General features: G+C 39.5%; 1 protein-coding gene across 3 annotated transcripts in view; it reads right to left on the bottom strand.

Moving 5' to 3' along the window:
• The window catches only part of Fbxo47 (F-box protein 47), a 29,847-nt gene extending 3,535 nt beyond the window's left edge, over positions 1-26,312 (bottom strand). The window contains exons 1-10 of one of the 3 annotated variants that reach the window (XM_048450852.3): positions 26,174-26,312; positions 22,734-22,938; positions 19,663-19,830; positions 14,919-14,995; positions 11,345-11,422; positions 8,441-8,549; positions 6,835-7,011; positions 3,173-3,319; positions 1,852-1,994; positions 894-1,053 (exon numbers count right to left, since the gene is read on the bottom strand). In XM_048450852.3, the coding sequence (XP_048306809.1) occupies positions 894-1,053; positions 1,852-1,994; positions 3,173-3,319; positions 6,835-7,011; positions 8,441-8,549; positions 11,345-11,422; positions 14,919-14,995; positions 19,663-19,830; positions 22,734-22,914 (1,240 nt within the window). In that variant the 5' untranslated portion in view covers positions 22,915-22,938; positions 26,174-26,312. The remainder of the gene's footprint in view (positions 1-893; positions 1,054-1,851; positions 1,995-3,172; positions 3,320-6,834; positions 7,012-8,440; positions 8,550-11,344; positions 11,423-14,918; positions 14,996-19,662; positions 19,831-22,733; positions 22,939-26,173) is intronic. The other 2 variants (XM_048450853.3, XM_085695734.2) reach the window with 2 other exon arrangements.
• Positions 26,313-26,523: the final 211 nt, after the last annotated feature.

Below are 26,523 nucleotides of genomic sequence, written 5' to 3'. Positions count from 1 at the left end.
TCTAAGTGTTTCTAATAATATTTAAAGAGAAGAATTTTTGTTGATGATCTTTACTAAGCCAGGCTTTCACCACTAAAGCTATGAAATTAGACACTAGATAGAAAACAGGAAAGAACTCTGGTCTAAGCTTTAGCATCTTTTAATTTATGACCTTGGGAAAGTCAGGTTATTTCTATGTTTCCTTTTTCTCATCTATAACACAAGGCTAATTAGCTGGAGAGATGGCTTATTGGTAAAGAGCACCAGCCAGAGCCGGGTAGTGGTGACACACGCCTTTAATCCCAGTGGCAGGTGGATCTCTGTGAGTTCGAGGCCAGCCTGGTCTACAAGAGCTAGTTCCAGGACAGGCTCCAAAGATACAGAGAAACCCTGTCTTGAAAAACAAAAAGCAAACAAACAAACAAAACCCACAAAAAACAACCAACCAACCAAAAAACAGGGTTCATTGTCATGTTGGTCCCCTAGTAAACTAAATTAGTATCTATTAAAACCTATATAAGGTCCAGTTTCGTAGTCTCATGCCTCTAGTGTCAGCATTTGGAAGGCACAGTTACCTATCTGTGAGTTCAAGGCTAGCTTGGTCTACATAGCGAATTCCATGCCAGCCAGGACTAGAGAAAGAGAGAGAGAGAGAGAGAGAGAGAGAGAGAGAGAGACAGACAGACAGACAGACAGACAGACAGAAAGACAGACACCCTATCTCACAAAATCAAAATTAATCTCCCAGGCACGGTTTTACTTTGTAGCCCAGGCTGGCTTAAACTTCAGATCTTTGCTCAGCCTCGAGTAGACGGACCATAGGTATGCACAACCAAGCCCCGCCTGTTGCATCTGAGGCTGAGACCCGAAGGCACTATCACTCACTCCTACGTGCTGTCTACACTCTCACTTACCAGACATGATAGGCTGCAGCATTTCCATGGTGACACAGGCAAAGGCATTGGCCACGCTCTGCAGGAAGCTCTTTCTCTCTGCTGCAGTGCTGAAGACCTTGCAGACCTTCTGCATCATTCTCACTGTCCAGTCCATGCAGTACAGCTCCTTCTCACACACCTGAGTCAGATGCACAAAGCACTACTATCAGTCTGCATGTGACAAAAGCTGTAAAGCTTAAAGTGGCAGTGACAATGACAGCTTAGATGTAGCAGAGTTTACTACACAGGGCAGGCTGATGATGTAGCAGTTTATTGAATAAGATACCCCACTGAGTCTGCAATGGGAAATGCTCAGTAAGTGCGTAAGACAATGTGGTAGCATGTGCCTGTAATCCCAGCATTCAAATTCAAGGTCACCTTTGCTTACACAGTGAGTTTGGGGCCAGCCTGGGCAATATAAGACTGTCTCAAAAACCAAAAACAAACAAATAAAATATGTATTTTAATATGTAATATTATTTTTATTTTCTTTAGTTTTTTGAGACAGGGTTTCTTTCTTTTTTCCTTTCTTTCTTTCTTTTTTTTTTGTTTTTGTTTTTCGAGACAGGGTTTCTCTGTAGCTTTGGAGCCTGTCCTGGAAGTAGATCTTGTAGACCAGGCTGGCCTCAAACTCACAGAGATCCACCTGCCTCTGCTTCCTGAGTGCTGGGATTAAAGGTGTATGCCATGACTGTCCATCAATACTTAATTTTTTAATAATTTTTTTCTCTAAATCTCAGTTCCTGGGTAGACTGTGTGTATATGTGCATGTGTGTATGTGTGTGTGTGTGTGTGTTTGTATGTATGAGAGAGAGAGAGAGAGAGAGAGAGAGAGAGAGAGCGGCCTGGGGCTTTGTAAGCACCAGGGAAGCAGCTCCATTGCTGGGTCAAATGAATGCTAAATAACTTGTCAGAGAAAACCTTAGTCTTTACTTACCAAAGCCAAAAAGACTATGAGTCTTGCCAGCTCGATGGCCCTTCCGTTCACAGCTTTACTAGCCATGAAAGTGAAGCAGATGTTGTTCCCGCTCAGGATTAGAAGGCGTGCATTATTCTCCAGCAGCCATTCCCTGGGAACCACTTTTATCAGAGGAGGAACAGTTATTTAATGAGAAATTACACAACTGCTGTAGTAAACATCTTTAAACACATTCAACATTATATTACTTATTGGAAATGTAATTAGTGCTAAGGGAAATACTCAGAAACAATGTTTTAGGTTTGTTCTTTCTTTCCTTTTTGAGACAGGGTTTCTGTGTGCATTCCTGGCTGTCCTGGAACTTACTCTGTAGATCAGACTGACTTCAGAGATCTGCCTGTCTCTGCCTCATGAGTGCTGGATTAAAGGTGTTTGTCACTGTGTCTGTCAATTACAGCATTCAGCCAGAGACAGGGATCACCCCATGTCATGGCGTTTTACCATTGTGTTGCCATAGCTGAGTCAAAGCAATTTTTCTTCACATTCTTCAGCAGGCAAAGTGACATGCCATGTAAGGACAAAGCCCCTGTAAACATCAGAGTAACTACTTAACCCCTCCCATACAGCACCAGAGGGCTTTTATATAATCTAAAGGGTATGTATGTGTGAGAACTCGTAAATGAGAGCAAGCAAACTCATTAAACTATGAAGTGACCTAATTATATTATATATAAAATTGGGAACTGAATTCCTCCTGGGGAACTGTTGGCTTTGATGGCTGCTATGGTAATGGGAGTCATTGTTTCAGTTGTGTACCCACTGGGGAGTCTAACAGGCTCCGAGTGACAGTTCCATACCCATGGTCATGTGGACAGACCTGGTTAATCTTAGTGAGTCACAAAACAAAAAGATATGATAGAGAGAAAGTCTTATAGGGAGGAGGAAGGGAGTCTATGGGGGGAGGGAGCTAAAAGAGGGTGAGGAGCAAAAATAATCAGAATGCATTATATAAATGCATGAAATTGTCAAAGAACAAATTTAATTCAAAAAATTGCAAATTGAAATAAACACATTCTTAAACCACATGTATTTACATACTATACACACACACACACACGCACGCACACACACACACACACACACACACACACACACACAAACATAAAACTAAAAATGTTTCGGAGCAGTAAGTAACAAAACATACTTAAAACTACATATTGAGCAATTAGTGATTTCTAATACTCTCTTAATTATTACCTAGGGAATTGTCCATATAATTTTATAGCTGTATTCTAAACATAAATTTTTATTACTCTATATTAGTAAATACACATTTTACCTGATAGTTCATCTACAAGACTGATAACATCATCTGCTGTCCACTCTTTGGTACCTGTGTCATACAGTAGCTTAATGGCATTAGCCAAACCTTTCAGACTGGATTCATCTGTGGGCCCTTCCACCATTTCCTGCCAAATCACCTGCCCTGGATTGAAACAATAAGTAGGCTATGACAGAATAGATAGTTTTGTGAAAAAGACTTCAGGATTTGTTTAGAATGGAAAGAATTACACAATCCCATTACTTATATAAACTACATTCATCATTAAAATGTAAATTCTAATATCATTATAAATTTGAGTTTCTCATTAACTGTGATGAAACACAGCAACAGTTTCTAAACCAAGCAACTAAAAGAGTTGGAACTTGAAGAACAGTGTTTTTGTTCTCTCTCCTGAGGAGCTTGTACCCATGCTCTGGTAAGTCTTCCTTTCAGCAATTCTCTGAGAAACCCACACTCATGTTGTCATGTTACTTTCTTCTGAGAAAGAGTTCTCTTAACTCTCTGCTTAAGCCTATATTAACATATATTTTTAATTTAAATTTTTGTTACTGGGGATTATAGGGGTTTTGCTTTATATTATTTTATGTGTATGAATGTTTGCCTGCATATATGTCTATACAACATGTGTATGCCTAGTGCCAGCAGAAGTCAGAAGAAAGTGTTAGATCCCCTTGTTATGGAAGTTACAGATAGTTTTGAACTACCATGTGGGTGCTGGGAATCAAACCTAGGTTCTCTGGAAGAACAGTCAGTACTCTTAGCCACTGAGTCATCTCTCCAACCTTTTATATTAACATACATTTATTTATTTGTTTGTTTGTTTGCTTGTTTTGAGATAGGGTTCTTTGTAGCTTTGGAGCCTGTCCTACAACTAGCTCTTGTAGAGCAGGCCGGCCTCAAATTCACAGAGACCCACCTGCCTCTGCCTCCCAAGTACTGGGATTAAAGGAGTGTGCCACCATTGCCCGGTTTAACATATATTTATTAAGCCCTAATTCTGCTTCAAAATAAAACAAAACAAACAAACAAACAAACAAGAACAGTGCTTTTATCTATTTATTATTTGTTTTGTCCTTTTCATGTGTGAGTGTCCATGCATATGAAGGCTAGGGTGTTCTTCCTTAAGAATCATCCACTTTTTTATTTTTTGCTTTTTTTTTTTGAGACAGAGTCTTTCACTGGGACCTGGGGCTCACTGCTCAGGTTAATATGGCTGGGAGGCCCAGGGATATGCCCACTGCTGCATCCTCAGTGCTGGGATTACTAGCGCAAGCCATTACACCCAGATTTTATTTTTATAATTTATTTTTATTTTGTGTGCATTAGTGTTTTGCCTTCATGTTTATCTGTGTGAGGATGCCGGATCCCCTGAAACTGGGGTCACAGACAGTTGTGAGCCGCCATGTGGGTTCTCGGAATTGAACCCAGGTCCTCTTGAAGAGCAGCCAGTAGTACTCTTAACTGCTGAGCCATCTTGCCAGCCCCTACACCCAGATTTTTACCTGGGTACTGGGGACCAAAGTCAGTTCTTCATGTTTGCACAGAAAGCACATTATCTACTGAGCTATCTCCCAGCCTCAAAGAATAGTGTTTTTAGTTCAAAGATATTACCTTATAATGCAGATTAGAATATCAACTGCTATAATTTTACTATAATCAAGTAAAATCTATTGGTATCCTTCTAGAAAGGAGCTTGCTTCTATTGGTATCTTTCAAACATTTACATCACAACAGAGTAGCTCAGGCATCTATTATTTATCTCTCACAATCTTCTCTGCAGCTTATACACAACAACATTTTAATTTTAAAATAAAAGTCCTGGGTGCTAACCAATATGCATTAAAACTGGTTTTCTACTGATAAAAGTAGAATAAGAAAATGTAAGATAATTTTTGACACTAATGTAAGCACAGCCTAGGTAATAAACTTTTTAAAAAGTTATGAATCTGTTTTGTTTTTTAGTATCATTAGCCCCCTTAAGTTGCAAATACAACCTTGAGTTACATTAATGTTTAAGATGGAAAAGCAGACAGATATGGTGGCCCACATCTTTAATCCCAGCACTTGGAAGGCAGAGGCAGGCAGATCTGTGAGTCTGAGGCCAGCCTGGTCTACAGAGTGAGTTCCATGACAGTCAGGACTACAGAGAAACCCTCTCTCAAAAAGAGAAAGGGGGCGGGGCAGGAATATACCTGGTTTTGACCCAGAGAAGAACAATTCCTGTCTCGAAGCTCGGGGTATGCACAAGTTAATGCAGTATGTTTTGAAACTGTGAAGCACATTTTAAACTAGCAATGATGAAGCTGAGTAAAGACAAAAGACCTTCCCAGGGTCTTTAACGTGGCTCAGTGGGTAAAGGTGTAAAGATGCTTGCTGTCAACCTGATGACCTGAAGTCCATCCCAGAATCCCACAGTATAAAGTGAGAAGTGATGCCTGCAAGATGTCCTCTGATCTCCACGGACATGCACATTACACACATACAAAATAAATAGTAAATAGACGGTAATTATTTATTTTTGAGAAAAAGTCCTACTGTGGTGGTTTGAGTAGGTATGACCCCCCAAAGATACATGGATTTGAATGCCCATGGGGAGGGGCACTATTAAGAGGTGTGGCCTTGTTGGAGAAAGGGTGCAACTGTGGAGGCAGGCTCTGAGGTCTTATATGCTCAAGCTATGCCCACGTGTGACACAGTTCACATCCTACTGCCTGAGAATCAGGATGTAGAACTCTCAGTTCCTTCTCCAGCACTGTGTCTGCCTGCACGCCACCTGCCATGATGATAATGGACTAAATCTCTGAAACTGTAAGCCAGCCCCAATGAAATGCTTTCCTTTATAAGAGTTGTTGTGGCCATGGTGTCCCTACACAGCTATAGACCCTAAGTCACTTACTATGCATCTCTGACTAGTCCGGAACTCCGTGTGTCAGAATACAGTCCAAGAATGGTGTCATGTGAGAAGAATTCTGGGTACTTGTGAGAAACCTCCAATAAAACAACCGAGGGACTCAGTTTCTTCAAAAGTATGAAATTTTTCTTGGGATATGTTTCCATGCTTTTCCCAGGTGTAGCAGACAGAAGTGAATTTATTTCAGATTATTCGTTACAAATAGCAATTGTTATTTGTTTATATGCCTCTATAGAAAAACATGTTTTTACTGTGTATGGCTTGTCCTTGTGATATAACACTTTAGTAATATAAATCTTCTTCTTTTCGAGACATGGTTTCTCTGTGTAACAGCCCTGGCTGTCCTGGAACTCACTTTGCAGACCAGGCTGGCCTTAAATCACAGAGATCTGCCTGCCTCTGCCTCCTGAGTTCTGGGATTAAAACCATGCACCACCACCGCCTGGCTTCATGTGACTCTTTTTAGAAATTGTCTGATGTTCTGAATAAAGTTGGCTATTGTGTGAGATTTTAGTCTGCCTCATTTTTAGGTTCCATTCTTCCAGGTCCCACTGCCCCTAGAGTGGTAAAAAGATGTGTAGAATAGCCTGGCCTTGAACTCACAGAGACCTGCTACCTCTACCTCCTGAGGAGTGCTGGGACTAAAAGTGTGCATCAACTCGTAGAGTTTTTAAAAGTCTTCTTAATGTTAAAGTAATTAACCAGGTATATAACACACATCCCTGAAAAAAAAAATGGTGCTTACCATCCTGAGGAGATGTTGGTCCAAAGATAATATATAGCAATCTTGCCTGATTCACCATTGGCCATGGTTTTAATATTCGAGTCAACCAAAATGCAGAATCACTTCGTTGTGTCCAGTGATCAAGGAGAACATTTCTACAGAACAGTCTAATCCTTAACTCCAGCTTTCGGGCACTTCCTATAGATAAAAAGTTGTAAATCATTTTTTTTTTAGAAAGATAAGTTTCATAGTGGATAGTGATCAGAGCCAGGTGTTAACCACTGTGGTTAAAAGAGAGATCATAAACTGAGTGTGTAAACAGGAAGTCACCAAGAAGTAAAAGGTGCCCTAACTTTGGAGTTTGACTTTCTTCTTGTGCTTACTTTCCTTATTTAGTTTCAATACTTTGAATAATGGTTAAGTCAAATCCATACTCAATTTTACCAGAATCTTATGTAGTTTTAGATTTATGTATTTAGACAGGGTTTCCTGTATCCCAGGCTGGCCTTGGACTCAGTATATAGCTAAGGATGACTGTGAGTTTCTGACCCGCCTGGTTCTCACTCCAAAGTGCTGAAATGATAGGCATGTATCACCACGATCAGTTTTATTCATTGTTGGGGCAGGCTAGGAAAGCATTCTACCACCACTTGAACTATATGTCCAGACCCCAAATTGACTCTTAAAGCATGAGACAGAAAAATAGTATTAGGAAAATGAGAAAATGAAAAAGGTTCCCAGTGAGATACAACAAAGGCATAAAGGGCATTGGAGACACAGTGAACAGAAAGAACAATATGTTCAAATCAGACTAAAACAGTGCACAGGAAGTGTGATTATTTTTGACACAGAATCTCTCTGTGTAGCTCTGGTTATCCTGGAACTCAGTATAGAGGCCAGCCAGGCCTCAAACTCACAGAGATTCACCGAGTCTGCCTCTTGAATGCTGGGATTAAAGGTCTGTACAATGAGTTTGAGAAAGTAGGTGGGGACCAGAATCTGAAGGCTAGTTTATATAGCTTAGATTTTATTTTGAATATGTTAGGGAGAAGTTTTTTTATCAGAGAAAATGCATGTTAAATTGTGTTGTCACATGCCTTTAATCCCAGCACTCAGCAGGCCTTGAATTCACAGACATTTGCCTGCCTCTGCCTCCCAAGTGTTGAGATTAAAGACGTGCACCAACACGGCCTGAGTCATCGCTTTTTTAAAAAGTGAAATGTTCCAAGTTGACAGAAAGGAAAAATAGAATGAGAAATACAGTATACAAATCAAGTAATTTAGCCAAAGTTTTATATCTATGTTTGCTTCTGGGTTTTAAAATAAATAAATATTAGAAATGTTGAGTTTTTAGTTTATCATTTCCAATCACTTTCCCCAGAAGAATCACCATCTTGGATTTAGAGTTTGTCCCTGTCCCTTCTATGCTGTCAGAGAAATAACCAACAGGAAGTAGATCACATCCATATGGTATCCTGGTTTCTGTGGTGCTGGGATCGGATTGAACCCACCACCAACTGAGCTACATCCCACCCCTCCACAACTTGTCTTATGCATACTTTTGAATTCTACCTCTTCTGAACATTTTACTTCTATACAATATTATCTTTGAAGTGAAGGTCTTTACCTGCTTTGTTACAGACAACAGTCTGCATCTTACGGGAGAGATTAGTCAACTCGCATAAGAAGTTATAAACACGGTGGCACTCAAGTTCATCCCAACCCGCTGTTAAGGTCTGAGGAAAACAGAAGAAACATTGCACAAGTTCAGACACAAATTGGAAGGGTAAGCCACTACTTTCTAGGAAAAACAGGCCATTTGTAGTATACGACCTACGTGATGTGCAGTTTTTGCCCTCAATTCACAAGAAATCTATATAGTCACAACCTAGAAATTCTCCAAAATCTTGCTTCTTTTCGTTAGAAGAAAGTTTTACTTACTTACTTATTTATTTATTTCAAGATAGGGTTTCTTTGTGTAGCCCTGGCTGTCCTGGAACTCACTATGTAGACCAGGCTGGCCTTGAACTCAAAGATCTGCCTGCTTCTCCTGAGTTTGTGTGCCACAAATACCCAGAAAAATTTAAGGTTTCTATAAATTTATTTTTATTTTTATTGATGTGTATGTGTCTCTGTGAGGTTATGTCACACAAGTGAAGGTGCTTGTGGAAGCGAGAGGAGTGGGAGCTACAGACAATTGTGGGCTGCCCTGATGTGCTGCTGGAAACCAAACTTTGGTGCTCTGCAAGAACATCAAGTGTTCTTAGCTGGTCTCTATAGCTTTCTCAGTTTGTATTTCTCTCACCACTGTGCTACGAGTGGCCTCAAACCCTAGCTCTGCCTGTAGGAAGTCTGAGTAATGGGACTCTAGTCCTGGTTTTGTGAATCAGTTTTTAAACTTAAATTAAATCAAACTCTAAACTAATTATTAATTAATTTTTGTGTATATGTGTGTGTGTGTGTGACCAAAGAGCCCACACATACAGCACAGAAGGATGTCAGGTGTCTTCCTCTACATGATCCTATTTTTTTGGGACACTCCCTCACCAAACTTAGAACTTGTAGTTTTTGGCTATGCTAGCAGCCAGTAAGCCTCATGGATGAAATTACAGGTCACCATGACAATGGAAGCTGGGGATTCGAACTTACACATCAATTACTTTACCTACTGGACCAGCTTTCAGCTTCTGTGGCTTGGTTTTACAGTAGACTGTCTAAGACTTTTACACCTGCCATTTTGATATTGCTTACAATTGATAATGATATTATTTTAATATGGCAATTGATTATAACTTGTTTGTTTTTAATAAATGAAAAAAACAGACAATTTAATAACTGTCTGGATAATATAAAAATATACAAATATATAAAAAGTAGATTTTAAAAAGCATACAACTATATAAATTCATTAATTATGTACTTTATTAATTTGTTTACTTACTTTTTACTATTTATTTACAAGGTCTCACTATGCAACCCTGACTGACCTAGAAGTCATTAAGTAGACTGGGCTGGCCTCTGTCTCCAGAGTACTGGTGTTCACCACCACTCTTAGCCCCCCCCATATAAATCCTTAAAATAACTGGATTTCAGTGGTTTAAAAACTAAACCTTCTGGGACAGTGGGATGGCTCATCAGGTGAAGGGAACACCCGCCCACACTGGAGGGAGCACAGCTCCTCCAAGCTGTCACTCTTACAGTGACACAGATACAAACGTTTTTAAAAATTTAGATTTATTTTATTTTATGTGTATAAGTGTTTTGCTTGCATATATGTATATGTACTGTGCGTGCCTGATGCCCAAGAAGGTCAGAAGAGGGCTGTAGGACCTCCTTCAACTGGAGTTGGGATGGTTATGGGTCACTGTGTGCATCCTGTGAGCTGAAGCTGGATCCTCTGGAAGAGCAGCCAGCCCATATCTGCTGATCGTCTCTCCAGACCTACACACATCAAAAATAGTCTTCAATCCCAGCACTCCATGATTTAACTTCATTCCTTCCAGAATGAGAGAAATTGCTAAGCAGTGATTATTTCTGGTGAAAGGAAATCAGAGGATGGGAGATAAGCCTGGGAGGAAGACTTTTACTTTAAATATTTTGTTCCTTTTGAATTTTACATGAATGCATATCTTAATACTTAATCCAAAGATAGAAAGTACAACATAAATGGAAAAAAGTAAAAAAGTGTTTTGTAAGATTGCCAGTAGGGTCCTAGACTCTGGGTGCATAAGAGCTGGTGGCTGGTAGCCTGGGATACAGCATAAGATTTTCAGGATGGATGTGGTAAGAGCCTAAGGTGGCTGTAAATTTTAATTAGATAATCATGAAGACTGTTTAGGACAGTGTCTGGCACAAAGTATAAAGCTTAATAAATGGCACCTTTAACTTTAATCTGTTTAAAAGAGATTAGTAAATATTACTGAAATAATAATCTGATTTCTAAAGTCACATTCCAGGAAACTAGTCCATAAATTTAAACTGAAAATACTCATAAAAAAGCTGGGTGTAATGATGCACTACTTTAATCCCAGCACTTGGGAGGCAGAGGCAGCAAATTTCTGAGTTCGCGGCCATTTTGATTTACATAATGAGTTCCAGGACAGCCAGGGCCACATAGTGAGACCATGACTAAGGAAATAAATTACAAACACATGCACACATCTGTGCCTTTAGTCTCCTATGGCTAGTGGCTTGGGTTGCAGGTCAGAGATAAAGTGCTTACCTAGTATGCCTAATGACTTAGACTCAATCCTCAGCTCGTTCTCTCTCTCTCTCTCTCTCTCTCTCTCTCTCTCACACACACACACACACACACACACACACACACACAAAACCAAACAAACAAAACTTAAAAACATTTGTATAAAGTAAATAAATGCTAAACATTCTCACTAGTTAAAAAAAGTCAAATATACTCTTAACAAATTTTTACAATGTTATTTTGCTTTACTAGAGCTTCTATTAATGTACATAGAAATTCCATACTCTTCTTGTTAACAGTTCAAAATCATTCTTTCATTAAACAATGTACCTGTAAAAATATGCCATAACATGGTAATCCTAAACATTGCAAAGGAGCTGAACAGCCGCTGAATTTAAAACAGGAAACCTATAAAGAGAGCAACTGTTAGTGGATCTATACAATAACTTTACACTCAGTTTACTGGAGATATCTTTTTGTTGTTGTTTTGTTTTTATTTTTTGAGACAGGGTTTCTCTGTGTAACCCTGGCTGTTCAGGCTGACCTTGAACTCAAAGATCCACCTGCCTCTACTTCCCTCTGCTGAGATTAAAGGCCTCTGTGCTACCATGCCTGGAAATGGGCGGTACCTTGAGACAGGGTCTAGCTTTTATTATAGAAAGAAACTTTGCAACAGAGACCATTGCAGAAAATCTCAACAAATCAAAATGCAGAGGAACAAGGGATTCTGTGGTATCCAGCCCCAAATGATGCATCTCCAACACAATTCCTGTACCAAATCTGAGATCATCTAGGGAGAGGGATGGAAAGACTGTGAGAGTCACAGGAACAGGAACTCTGCTGTGAGAGTGTTTCCTAGAAATATCAGGGAAGCCACACCCATGAAGTCTCATCAGCATGGCTCTCTAAATAAGACCTGAACAAGGAAGACACTAATAGACAGGCTGACAGGGAAAGGGGAAATCTCACGGGACCCCAAACCTAAACAAAAAAGGCAACTGAGGCATGCTAAGAGCAGGAGAAATAGCCTTCCCCAGGGAAGAGGCATCCAACTGGTTATCCAATAATGAGTGGTCACCCCTAAAATAATGTATATACAAATAACAGTATACGAACTGAGAAGGCTATATTTATATATTTAGGAGTGTGTATATGTGTGTATATACAACAGAAAAAAAGAAGGCATGAATTTGAGATAAAGAAGCGGGTATATGAGAGGGGTTGGAGGAAAAAGGGGGAAAGGAAGGCAGAATTCCCAACATCCATGTAATAACAGCTAAGTGTGGTAATAAGAGCCTGTAACCCCAGTGCTAGGGATGGGTTTGAAGAGAGACAGGTGGATCCCCAGGGCTTTCAGGTCTGTCAGACTAGCTGAAACAGCAAGCTGGAGCTCCAGGTTCAGCAACAAATGTCTCCAAAACATAAGATGGAGTCTAGTGTGGTTGCACACACCTTTAATCTCAGCACTAGAGATGCAGAGACAGCCTGATCTCCATAAGTTTGAGGCTAGCCTGGTCTACATAGAGTTCCAGGCTCCCCAAGACTCAAAAATAAAAAACCCCAAACAAAAACAAACAAACAAACAAAACCAAAAAAAACTCCCCTCCCAAAACAATAAAAAACAAACAAACATAAACTTGAGAGGCTGGAAGAATGGCTCAGCAGATTAGAGCACTTGCTGCTCTTGTAGAGGACCTGTGCTCAGATCTCAGAATCCACATGATGACTCAACCATCCATAAACTCCAGTTCCAGGGGAACCTTTGCCTTCTTCTGACTTTTGCATGCACCAGGCATGCGCATAGTACACATATATACACTCAGGCAAAATATTCACATGAATAAAAAATCTTATTAAAAGATATAAACTGATTAAAGAAATAAAAGAGGAAAAAAAGATATAAAGTGGAGAGCCAGGTTTGGTGGCACATACCTTTAATCCCAGCATTTAGGAGGCAGAGGCAGGCAGAGCTCTGTGTTTGAGGTCAGTCTCAATAACAAGAACAAAAATGTCGAGAAGTTTTCTGACATCAGCTGTGGCCATGACAGTGATATACAGGTTCATACACACAACAACAACAAACACACACAATTTCAGCCTAAGGGTATAACTCAGTTATAGTTATATAGCATACAAGAGTACAAGAGGCCCAAGGTTCAATCTCAGCACAGCAAAACAAAACAAAAATCCCAAGTCTTTATAGTTTAGTACACTTACATAAAGATTTTAACATTTAGAAATTATTTCATTTTAATAAAATACCTAAATCTTTACTTTTTTTCCTTTTAAATCTTATTAAAGTTTAAAAGAAAAACACCCAGGGCAGGTAAGCTATAAATCTCAGCAGCTGAGGAGGAGAGGAGAGGAGAGGAGAGGAGAGAAGGAAGAAAAGTCATGCCATTTAAGTTGGCATGGAGGTCAGCCACATGCAGACAAACAACCAATGGAAGGCAGCCAGCTTCAGAGAAAAAGAAAGGAAGCCCACAGGATTCAAAAAGCCTGCTGAGGCTCTGCCCCACATCTGGGAGAAAGAGACAGAAGCGGAGAAGATGTGCCTGATTCCTCAGCCAACTCCATGGTGGCTCATAAGGACTGCTTTGCTTTATTTTTGAGACAAGGTCTCTAGTAGTCTAGCCTGGCCTTGAACTGTGATTTCCAGAGCCTCAGCCTCTGCCTCCTGATTGCTGGGATTACAGACCTGTGCCACTGTGCCTAGTTTAAGAGGTGCTAGGGACCAAATTATAAGCAAATAATCTATGGACTGAGCTGTTTTACCAGCCCCTATGTCACCCTTTTTGTTTTGTTTTGCTTGAGGCAGGGTTTCTGTGTAGCCCTGGCTGTCCTGGGACTTGCTTTGCAGACCAGGCTGGCCTCACACTCACTCACAGAGATCCTCCTGCCTCTGGCATACACCAGCCTCTAAGTCAGCACTTTAAATAACTTTGGTGACTGTGAGAGAGATAGCTCAGCGAGTAAAGTGCTTGTCTCACATGCAGGAGAACCTGATCTCAGTCCTGGAATCCATGGGAAGAAGAGGGCTGCCAACCGGGCAGTGGTGGTGCAAATCTTTAGTCCCAGCAGTTGGGAGGCAGAGGCAGGAGAATCTCTGTGAGTTCGAGGCCAGTCGGGGCTACAGAGCGAGTTCCAGGACAGCTAAAACTGCTGATCACCTGCCGGTGGAGTTACAGAAGATTGGGAGTTACCCCACTAAGGTACTGGGAATCAAAGTTGGGTCCTCTGCAAGAATAGTATGCACTCTTAACCACTGAATCATCTCTCCATACGCTTTCCCTAAATGTACATAGCTATGATAAGCTTTAATTTATAAATCTGACATTTTTTTTAGCTGGGTGGTGGTGTCACACTCCTTTAATCCCAACACTCAGGAGGCAGAGGCAGGAGAATCTCTGTGAGTTCCAGGCCAGCCTGGTCTACAGAGTGAGTTCCAGGACAGTCAGGACTGCACAAAGAAACCCTGTCTTGAAAACAAAAACAAACAAACAAACAAACAAACAAAAATCTGACATCTTTTGGCTTCCATTGGCACATTATAAATAGAGACATACACTTACATGTAATTAAAAAATAAAATAAATCCTGTTTTTAAAAGATAGGTTTGGAGCTGGAGAGACGGCTCAGTTAAGAGCACTTGCTTTTCTTGCAGAGGATCCAGGTTTGACTCCCAGCATCGACATGGTGACTCACAACTGCCTGTAGATCCAATTTCAGGGGATATGATGCCTTCTTTTGGCTTCCATGGGCACCAGGTACACACATGATGCATATGCAAAACATTCATACATATAATTTTAAAAGATAGGCTTATAAATAACATATGACATTAGTGATAAGTTATCTTTACTGGAAATCAAGAATGTGAACTAATTCTGGTATATGATCTTACTTCTGAGAGTATCTTGTGAATGTATTTTAGTCTGTCCTTGGTGGGAAGCAGCAAGGTGCATCTTTTAAATAGTAGACCTGAGAAAGGAAAGAGACATTAGAAAAAATGACAACACTGAAATTAATTAAAGTTATCAACAGCATAGTGTAGCAGACTTTCTTGGACTGCCAGCCCCCAAATCATGACACTGTGACCTATTATTATTAGTTATGAATGTTTGGCCTTATCTTATGCTTGTCCCACTACCTCTTAAAACTTATTTTAACTTGTTTCTTTTCATCTACATTTTGCCTCAGGGCTTTTTAGCTATCTTTCATTCTGTTTTTCCTACTTTCCTGTTTCTTCCTGTCTGTCTAACTTCTGGCAGCTAGCTGCCTGACTGGCCCTGGGCATCTCCCTCTCTTTCTCTCTCATGCGCACTATCTCTCTCTCTCCCTTAGATTCCTCCTCCTACTTTTCTCTCTGCCTGTCAGCCCCACCTATCCTTCTACTGCCTAGTTGTTGGCCATTTAGCTTTTTATTAAACCATTCAGGTACCTCAGGCAGGCAAGGTGAGATAGCAACACATCTTTACATAGTTAAACAAAGGCAGCACAAACAAATGCAACACACCTTTAGATAGTTAAAGTAATATTCTGCAACAGTCTAGTACAACGTTTCCTTAAAATTAAGTATGTGGTCAGGTAGTGTTGGTGCACACCCTTAATTCCAGCACTTGGGAGGCAGAGGCAGGAAGATCTCTGTGAGTCGAGGCCAGTCTGGTCTACATACTGAGTTCCAGGCCAGCTAGGGCTATATATTTTCTGTCTCAAATTTTTTTCTCTTAAGTGTCATTAAGTATTTAAAATTTCAGAGGTTACAAGTCAGTTTCAGTTTTGCTGACATAAACAATACAGATTGGATTAAATACCTATCTCTCTCCAAAGATTCAAAGAGTTAAACCTTTTTTTTTTTTGACAGAGTTTCTCATACTTTTTTTTTTTTGACAGAGTTTCTCATACTTTTTTTTTTTTTTGACAGAGTTTCTCTATGTAACCTTGTTACATAAAACTCATGAAACTAGCAGTGTAAATCAGGTTAGCCTTGAACTCATAGAGATTTGTCTGCCTTTGCATCCGGGTTCTGGAATTGAAGGTATGCACCACCACACTTGGCTTTATTTAACTTTTCTATGTATAAGTGTTTCATTGACACATGCTATGTGCACAGAGCATTGGATCCCCTGGAATCGGAGTTACAGACTGTTGCAAACCACCACGTGGGTGCTGGAAATCAAACCCAGTTTCTCTGCAAGAGCAACCAGTGCTCTTAGTCACTGAACTACCTCTCCTTCTCTAAGATATTTCGCAGGGCATATATGTTAATAAGGTGTAGGATTCTGTTTCATGACATTGAAAACAAACAAAAAAAAACCCTTCCAATTCTCAGTAAGATGCTGTTTGAACTATAGTGACAAGAAGTGTATAATTTATTTCCCCTAAATAGTTTGTTTTCCTAAAATGGCAATACATTGTTAACATTCCTGTAAGGACAAATGGCATTCACTAAAAATGGTATGTGTGGTAGGGGAAGATACTCTTGAATATCACCACTTTCTCCAGTTTTACTCCTTACATAATATAACCACCACTTCTCTACATTTACTCTTTACATAATAAAATGCTTATATAATCCTGAAGATCTATAGGAATCATTTAATTTTAGAAGTTGCTATGTTTGCGTAACACATGACCAGAACTGAACTTTAAACATAAACCCTCTTGCTTATAGGAAGTATTTTCAGTGTTTGGCTTTAGTCTGCATTCTTTTCCTTTCATGTTTTGGCATTGTGTCTCATGCTATATCATACTGGAACTGCAAGCTATAATTGAATACTGCTTGCCTTTTCTACTGCAGATTTCCTATTTTTAAGGATTGCGGTTTATCATAAAACCTTACTGTTTAGCTGACTTTTTTTTCTAAACACAGGTACTCTTTTTTAGAGACCAAGTTCTCCTAGTAAAATAATGTCAGATGCAGTATTCTTTCCATATTGGCCATCTGCTCTGTTCAGTAGAAAATGCAAATTAAATTTATAATCCTCAAAGTTAAGGTTCTGAAAAATGTTATTTTAATATCTAAAAACAGGAACAGATCAAATAAGAAGGAAAGCATGGAAAAATGCCGAGTGAGTCAAACATTTACCAAAAAAACCAGTCATAAAGCAGGTATCTACAAAAACCTGAACAGAAAATTAAAGTTAATTTATTAATCAAACCTTTATTGAAGATTAGGTATTAAGGTCAATGTTTATATATTTTTAATTGAATTACCCATGTAACTATTTTTTGTTTTCAATGTGGTGCTGATGATAGAACCTAGGACCTTATTTATTTATTTGAGACCATCTCAGGTAGCCCAGACTGGCCACATATTCACTATGTAGCTAAAACTGGCCTTGAATTTCTCACTCTATTGCCTTCACTTCCATAGTGTTATGATTAATAAGCTTGGACCACAGTTAGGCAAGAACTCTGCCATTGGATTCAATTCCCAGACAATATCGTTGGGTTTGCTAAAGCAGTTAAGACTTGGTCAGTTAAAAAAAAAAAAAAAATTCCTTTAGACCAAACCCAAAAAACAATCATCAAGTACTTGCCATATTCAGTTCCAGGCTTTCCCAAATCTATTTCTAAACATTGAACCAACAATATTGTATTGAGACTATTTTCTTAAAAATTTTACTTATTTGTCTATATTTTCCCTGTATATGTATATGTATGCACACACACGCGCGCGTGCACACACACACACACACACACACACACACACACACACGCCTGAGGCAGTCAGAAAAGGGTGGTGGATCCCCTGGAACTGGAGTTACAGACAGTTGTGAGCTACCATGTGAGTGCTGAGAACTGAACCCAAGTCCTCCAGAATAACAGTCAGTGTTCTTAACCTCTGAGCCATCTCTCCAGCCCAGATTATTTTCTTTCCTTCTTTTTTTCCTTCCTTCCTTCTTTCTTTCTTTCTTTCTTTCTTTCTTTTTCTTTTTTTTTGGTGCAGCTGGAGACTGAATTTAGGTTCTCATTCCATGCTTGCTAGAGCAGGTTCTGCCACTGAGTCTCTCTAAATTGCTCAGGTTGGCTTTGAACTCTATAGTACAGGCAGTGTACTATATTTCCAATCCTCCTGCTTTAGCATCTCAAATAGCTGATATTACAGGCCTATACCACAAGCCATATTTGAGGAATCTGCATATTACTTCTCTCTTTTAAAGCTAGGCATTCTTATGTTTCTGAATGGCAAGATTCACTAAAGGTAAGATTCACTCGACTTACTATCATATGTTTATTTAAATCTCAACAACATCCTGATATTTGCTTTTATTGTCATGTGTTGGTTAATTATATTTTAGTTTCAGAGATAAATTGCTATCATTAGTCAAACTAAAATTAGAATTTTATTTCAGCACTCTAGGGAAAATAAAATCAATAAATGGAGTAAAAGATACAAATTATTTTATATCAAGAGAAGAAAAAATGATATAGTATTTCCTTGTTAAGGTCAATTTAATTATAGTATAATGGTCATTATACTATAGTTAAATAGAGTACTTAAAAAAGAAAATCACAGATTCTGATAAGAGAGTAATGATCTTCCAATAAGGTGTCTAAATATACTTTCTTTTGTTTTGTTTTCCAAGATAGGATTTTTTTTTTTGGTGTGTGTGTGTGTGTGTGTGTAGCCCAGGCTTTCCTGGAAATTGCTCTGTAGACCAGGCCGGCCTCAAACTCAGAAATCTACCTGCATCTGTCTCCCAAGCGTTGGGGTCAAAGTCATGCACCAGCACTCTTACACTTTTAAGGACTAGATTATGGCTGAAAAGGAATATAAGTACAGAATAAAATCTAGTTGGCCATGGTGGCACACACCTTTATTCCAGCACTTAGAAGGCAGAGGAGGCAGATCTCTGTGAGTCTGAGGCCAGCCTGGTCTACAAAGCAAGTTCCAGGACATCCAGGACTCTTACACAGAGAAACCCTGTCTAGAAACACCAAACAAACAAACAAACAAGCAAAAACTCTAAGTCACAAGAAACAGAGATAAAACACATAGAAAACACATCAACACCCTAAGCTGTTATATCACCTAAATAACAGCACAGGTTACACTATATCCATGTAAAATTTCAAAGACAGGCACTTTACATTAAAGATTATTTGTTTAATTTAGTTAGGATTAAATATCTGTTCCTTTTCCCCCGAAAAGGTTTCATGAAGGTGGCCATAAACTCACTATGACCTTGAACTTCTGATCCTCTATCTTCTAACTCTTGAGTACTGGGGTAACAGGCAAGTGCCACAAACAGGCAGTTTATTTGGTGCTAGGGATAAAACCCAGGAAATCGTGAATGCTAGGCGAGCACTCAAGCAACTGAGCTACACTCTCAGTCGTAGAAAGGTGTTGAGGCAGAGTCTCACAGCTTTGTCCAAGCTGACCTAGAATTTAGGAACTCACTGTAGGGCACAGGCTAGGCTCAAACTATGATTCTTGGGTTTGGGTTTTTCAAATGCTAGGATTACAATTGTGAGCCGCTGTGTTCAGCTTTCATCTTTAAAGTATGTAGGACTACTGTTAAGGATTTTACATTGAAAATAAAAATGCTATAGAAAAAAGGAAAATTTCCAGGAAATAGTTTTACAGAATTATATAATAAAATATACATATTTTTTGTTGTAGTTTGCATTTCATAAATTACCTAGAGCTCTGTAGTGCTCCCGTAGATGAGTATCTTCTGTGCCAGACAGATCAAGGTTATGAAAGTTCTGGATTAAAAGTCTTCTACTTCCAGATGAAGTTGAGATATAATTAATTATATGCTGGCTGACTGTTTTGGACACCATGCTTAACATGCCAATATCCTTCACTATCAAAAAAATAAATTTAAAACAAAAACCAAAGAGAAAAACAAATAAATTTATATAAAATATGGGTGCAAATGATTTAAATCACTGTTTGTATACTCTATTAACTTAGGTTAACTCACTAATAATACAAATGACTTAAATACAAAAGCATCACCATTACTAAAGTCTATTAACTTATAAATTAACTTATTAATAATGAACCTAGTGCCAGGTGTGTTGACTTACAGCTGTAATTTCAGCACCTGGGAGGCTGAGGGAGACAAATTGCCAGGTGTCTGAAGCCAGCCTGGGCTGTAGAGTAAGTTCCAGGATAAGCCTGGGCTATGCGTGAAAACCTGTTAAAAAAAAAAGAAAGAAAGAAAGAAAGAAAGGAAGAAAGAAAGAAAGAAACCTAGTGCTTAAAAAGATCTTAACATTGTCTTAAACCTAGTTCTCTTCCATCTTACACCTGTAAGAATGGCCAAGATCAAAAACACTGATGACAACTTATGCTGGAGAGGTTGTGGGGGGAAGGGAACACTTCTGCATTGCTGGTGGGAGTGAAAGCTGGTACAACTTCTTTGGATGTCAGTGTGGCAATTTCTCAGAAAATTAGAAAACAATCTTCCTCAAGACCCAGTAATACCACTTTTGGGTATATATCCAAAGGATGCTCAATCATGCCACAAGGACATGTGCTCGACTATATTTATAGCAGCTTTGTTTGTCATAGTCAGAACCTGGAAACAACCTAGATGCCCCTCGATCAAAGAATGGATAAGAAAAATGTGATACATTTACACAATGGAGTACTACACAGCAGAAAAAAATAACAACAGCTTGAATTTTGCAGGAAAATGGATGAAGCTAGAAAACATTATTTTGAGTGAGGTAACCCAGACACAGAAAGACAATTATCACATGTACTCACTCATAGGTGGTTTTTAAACATAAAGCAAAGAAAGCCAGCCTACAAATCACAATCCCAGAGAACTTAGACAACAATAGGAACACGAAGAGAGACTTACATAGATCTAATCTACATGGGAAGTAGAAAGTAGAAAAAGACAAGATCCCCTGAGTAAATTGGGAGCATGGGGACCTTGGGGGAGGATTGAAGAAGGGAGGGGAGAGGCAGGTAGGGGAGCAGAGAAAAATGTAAAGTTCAATAAATATCAATTAAAAAAAAGCAACTACTAGTTTTAAATGTTTTACATTGGATTGGACTTTTGTACATTGATACAAATTTGAGATTAATTTTGTTAAAACATTCTGTTCATATGTCTCCAATCTTGTTCAAAGTATTGTACCTATACAGCTCATTTAACAATGTAATACAAATTTCTAGCCTTTGAAAGTTATTATTACCAACTGTTTAGGATAATAAGGAAATGCAGGTTAATAATTAGTCACCTATTATCATCGAACTTGTAGTCACATTAGGTATGTTTTCAAGGTCAAACAAAGATATATTTTAGATAGACAAGTCATCTTCAAACACTTCAGAGATCTAAAGAGTATGGCATTTAGGATGTTGTAATAACACAGGGTCTTTTTTATGGCAATGAGACATGTCTGCTCCTGGTAGCACCAATCAACTGCAGAGAAGATAATGGGCATTGAAGATGCTACGCAGTTTACTTTCTTTGTGGCAAAAGTAAGCCACTGGGCAAGAAAATACCCTTGCCTCAACTGCTGACAGCATGCTGTCCTAATAGTACAAACAGGACACAAAAGAAAGTGACTGCCAAACATTGTCAAAACAGGGGGAACAGTCCTTCAGAATATCCTGCTTCACAGAAAAGTGCAGAGGAACTTTGGGTGACTGTCCAGACAGTCAGATGTTTCTGTCATTTCTCACATTTTTTTTTGGAAGTTACTTGCTTGCACTTCCTGCTTACACAGTTAATATTATCTCCTTTTTGGGACTCTAAGGGAGTTGAAGACTAGATAGTTATAGTTTTCCTTGTTTACTTGAGGCAGAAAGCAGGTTATAATAGAAAGTAAATTGGTACAATAAAAAGTAATAAATATAGGACTTTGGACTCACCAAGATAGGATAGATATGGAGCATTTTCTTTGAATTTGTCAAATGTAAAAAAAAAAAAAAAACCACCTAGTTCTCATTAGAAACATGCTGGGAACTAACAATCGAGCTACCACATTATTACTATTCAGATAATTCAGAGGTGGTAGTAGTTGTTTTGTTGTTTTTTTACTTGAAACAGAGTCTCTCTGTGTAGCACTGGCTATCCTGGAACTCACTCTGTAGACCAGGCTGGCCTCTATCCTTAAGTGCTTCATTTAAGGACGTGTGCCACTACTTGCTGGGTGTTGATTTTTTTTTTTTTTGAGACTGGGTAAGTTTTGTCTGTCCTGAAGCTTGCTATGTAGACCAGGATGGTCTGACACTCAAACAGATACTCCTGCTTCTGCCTCCCAAGTGATGGGATTTAAGGCATGTGCCACCATGCCTGGCAAAACTTTTGTTTTTTGACAGGATCTTGTTATGTAGCTCAGGCTGGCCTGATATTGTGATCTTGCCTTAGCATCCTTGGTGCTGAAACTACAGATAAGTGTTGTATCCTGTCTACGATTTTTTTTTTAAATTTTAATATTATTGTGGACAGTCCTCATGGTACCGCCACACCGGCTGTGTCTTATAGTCTCCTAAGTAAACTTCTCTGTAGAAAAAAAGTAAAAGTGACAGAGAGGAGAGAGACAGAGGAGAGGAAGCAAGAATGGTGGAACTTTACACTTAAACTTAGCTAAAAGACAGAGAAGTGGGTGGTGGACCCTTAGAAAAATGAACTCATTATGAATGTTATCAGCATTCTCGAAAGATATTAATATAGCTGAAATAAAGAGGACATTATAATATTCTAATATCTTATATAACATATTTCTATTCCCCAAATCTCACCTGACAAATATCTTAAAATTATGTGGAATATTTCCAATGGTAAGACTTTAAAATTTCCAAGCGTAGATAAGAGTTGAGGATCTAAATCAGGGGTGTTGAAAAAATAGCTGGACTGGTGGTTAGTACGTTTACATTTCTGGTTGGGTATCAAAGTTAAACTGGTATTTACTCTAGACGCCATCTTTTCTTATTCCATGAATTTATCCTGGTTAGAAAAATAAAGTACAAGACACAAAGAAAAAAAATTAAGGCAATGAAGTTGTTTCTTTTTAGGTTGGGAGTTACACTTTCTCTTCTTCCTCCCCCCCACCCTTGTGCTGCTGATCAAACCCTGGGCCCTAGGCAGGCCAGACAAGCACTTTACCAAGTGAGGTCCAGCTCCAGTCTAAGGTGCACACAGTGATGGGCAACACCTGCTGCCTTTCCACACTAGAAAATACTTACTATGATGTGTAACTGCGGTACACGCATCAGGAGTCTACTTATCTATCTTGGCATTATTTGAAAAACCTTTTAAATCCTTATCACCTTTTGGCATCCTATCTATTTTTAGATAGAATAAGACTTTTAGTAAGAAATTAAACATTTAGTCAGGAGGTGGTGGTGCACATCTTTAATCCCAGCACTCGGAAGGCAGAGGCAGGTGGATCTCTGTGAGTTCAAGACCAGCCTGGTCTACAGAGTGAGTTCCAGAAGACTTCAAAAAAAAAAACAACCCTGAAAAACACAGAAAAACCCTGTCTTGAAAAATCAAAAACAAACCAAAACAAAACTAGGTGTGGAGTCACATGTTTGTAACTCCAGAGGTGGAGGCTAATGGATCACAAATTCAAGGCAAGGCAGGGTTGTTGAGACCCTATGTGTAAAACAAACAAAAAAGACATTTGGCAACCTGAATTCACTGTCCAATATGAATTTTGTTAAGTATGAAGAAACATCTATCATCAATATATTTCGATTACTCTTTTTTTTGTTTTGTTTCTGAGACTAGTTCTCTCCCTTAGCACTGGTTGTCTTGGAACCTCTGTGTAGATCAGGCTGACCTTGAACTCACAGAGATTCCTTTGCTTTTCCTTCCTGAGTGTTGGAATTAAAGGCATGCTCCATCAGGCCTAATTTACTTTTACAGTTTTTTTTTCCCCCTCCTCAGACAGAGTTTTTCTGCATAGCCCTGGAACTCACTCTGTACACCAGGCTGGCCTTGAACTCAGAGATCTGCCTATTTCTGTCTCCTGAATGTTGGGATTAAAGGCCTCTGGCATTAGGCTGGCTTACTTTTACAACTTTTATAGACAAAAAAATTAAAGTATTAATGTAGCTTTAAATATTTTAAGAAATATTTTTATGTTTCATTAAAACTGTGTACTGACAGTCTTCTGTTACAAACAGTAAAAACAAAACAAAAAAAACCAGACATTTTAATTTTAGAGCAATTTGAATGTACCACCTTTAACAAATTAAAGCTGGGAGCAATACAATTACAAACTGTGTACTGAATAATACACAAATAAGCAGTGACATTGAAGTTTTGGAAATATCTATTCAGATCAGTTATTATTATTATTATTTTGGTTTTTCGAGATAGAGTTTCTCTGTATAGCTCTGTATACAGAACTTGTTCTGTAGACCAGGTTGGACTCGAGCTCACAGAGATCTGCCTGCCTCTGCCTCCCGAGTGCTGGTATTAAAGGCATGCGCCAACACCGCAGGCCGAATCAATTATTTTTTAAGGAGATTTGAGAATAGAATCTAACTATGTGGCTCAAGTTGTTGTCAAATTTGATGAATTTCTGCTTCAGTCTTCCAAGTACTGGGATAAAAAGTGTATTACCACTGAAAGCATCTTGCGAAAAATTAAAGTTAAAAGTGTTGGGGAATCTCCAGCTTGGGGGATGGGGGTGGAAAACATTCCAAACGCTGCCCTCAGCAGCGCCAAGCTCTCCAGACCCCGCCCAAAGACAGCCCACCAAGGGTTAGCTCCTCCCCAGGGGCTGTTCATGACCACGCCTACAGGGTATTTAAGACCTGATTGCCAACCCCTACATGTGATTTTTCTCCCCTGTCTTTCTGAGGATTACCTGGGAGTTGCTTTGCTCTGTTTATTAAATTCAGCTTGATTAAAAAAAAATGGCTTGATTGGTTTATTGCATCAGTGGAGGATACCCAGTAACTGTAGATGCAATACTTAAAAATAAGGTTACACAAGAGGTGAACAACACATTTTCCTTCTTTCTAGTATTTGTTAGTAACAGTTATAATTATGTGTCAATACATGTTTTTCTATAAGAATATGTATTTTAGTATTTTCATGTAATTCCAAGTGGAAGAATTCTGATTGAATTTATCAACGATGTTGTTTTTAAATTTTAATTTTTTTGTTTTGTTTTATATTTTGAGAAGGGTAATCTTTACGGAGCCCTAACTTACCTTGAATTCGCTCTATAGACCAGGCTGGCCTCCCCAGTGCTGGAATTAAAGGTGTGTGCCGCCACCACCCGACTTAATTTTAACTTTTAACAGAATTTTAAAGTATTTTCACTATAACAAAATATAAATTTGACTTAAGTTTCTGATTTGTGCCTCTTCCAGGAACTTCCACCCTAGTCAGGCTAGGGTGGGGTTTGTGGGCCCTTCAAAGGGTCATTGACCGCCTCCTCCCAGGGGGCTTTATCATCTGCTAACAGTGTAGACACATGTGTATGTATAATTTTTCATTTAAATCTCTGAAAGACTAAAAATAACGGCCCCAGTTATTTCAAAACTTAAGTCTCGATCAGGCAGTGATGGCATGTCTTTAATACCACTACTCAGGAGGCAGAGGCAAGAGGATCTCTGTGAGCTTGAAGCCAGCCTGGTTTACAGCGTGAGTTCAAAGCCAGCCAGGGCCACATAGAGAACCACTGCCTCGAAAAATCCCAAAAGCCTTAAGTCTCTTATTTTCCTCACTCAGACCTATTTTAGAGGTGGAGGAGGGCAGGTTTTTCTGAAACACTAACGGTGCCCACCAAACTATTTCTCGTTTCCTCTTAGCCTTCTAGAGTATGGAGCTCCTAAACCCAAACGACAATAGGGTATTTTTTCCCCCTTCTGGATGGCTGGTGTCGAACTCTTGAATCTCCTGTCTGCCTCACTCAGCCTTCGACAGAGCTGGGTGACAGGCCAGCTCGTCCCACCCACTAAGGGGCGCGGCGGGGGGGGGGTTGTCTAGGGCCTGAACTTCGTCCCTGTCCCCGCATTCCCTTCCGGAGGGGGGTAAAGAACCCAGCAAAATACCGGGATTTGTTTGAACGTTCCGATGCCAGCCCTAAACGTCTGTCTCTAAAGAGGTCATCTAGGGGACCACAGAGGAAACTGGCCAACACGAAAGCCAAACAGGAGGCGCTGAAGAACACGGAACCATTTCCACAGGAAAGTATCGGGGAAGATAAAACACTCTTTACCACAGGTCTCGACAGTTTTCCGGCTACAGTGCCACAGGAAAGTGGGATTTAGTCGTCTGGACTCCCCATCCTCAGATTTCACAAAACTTAAAAAAAAAAAGAAAAGAAAAATCTCCTCAGGGTTTTCCCGCCAGAGAACAGGGGAGGATCTCGCTCGGCTCCGCTCTGTTCCGCCCCGCTCCGGAGTTGCCTTCTCAGATCTCGGGCGCCCCTGGCGCCTCAAGAGTGTTTTAGAATTCTCCCAGGAGCCCCCGCGGGCGGAGGCCCCGCCCCCTCGCCAACAGCGGGGACCTGGCCGGCTCGCCTTCCCAGGAAACCCCCGGAGGCCCCGCCCCTCAGGGGTGCTCACC

The sequence above is a fragment of the Myodes glareolus genome, chromosome 9 (assembly GCF_982192425.1).
Source record: "Myodes glareolus chromosome 9, mMyoGla1.1, whole genome shotgun sequence".
NCBI classification, from domain to species: Eukaryota; Metazoa; Chordata; class Mammalia; order Rodentia; family Cricetidae; genus Myodes; species Myodes glareolus.
The sequence above is the reverse complement of the archived record's forward strand: the minus strand, read 5'-3'. Positions and strand labels throughout refer to the sequence as shown.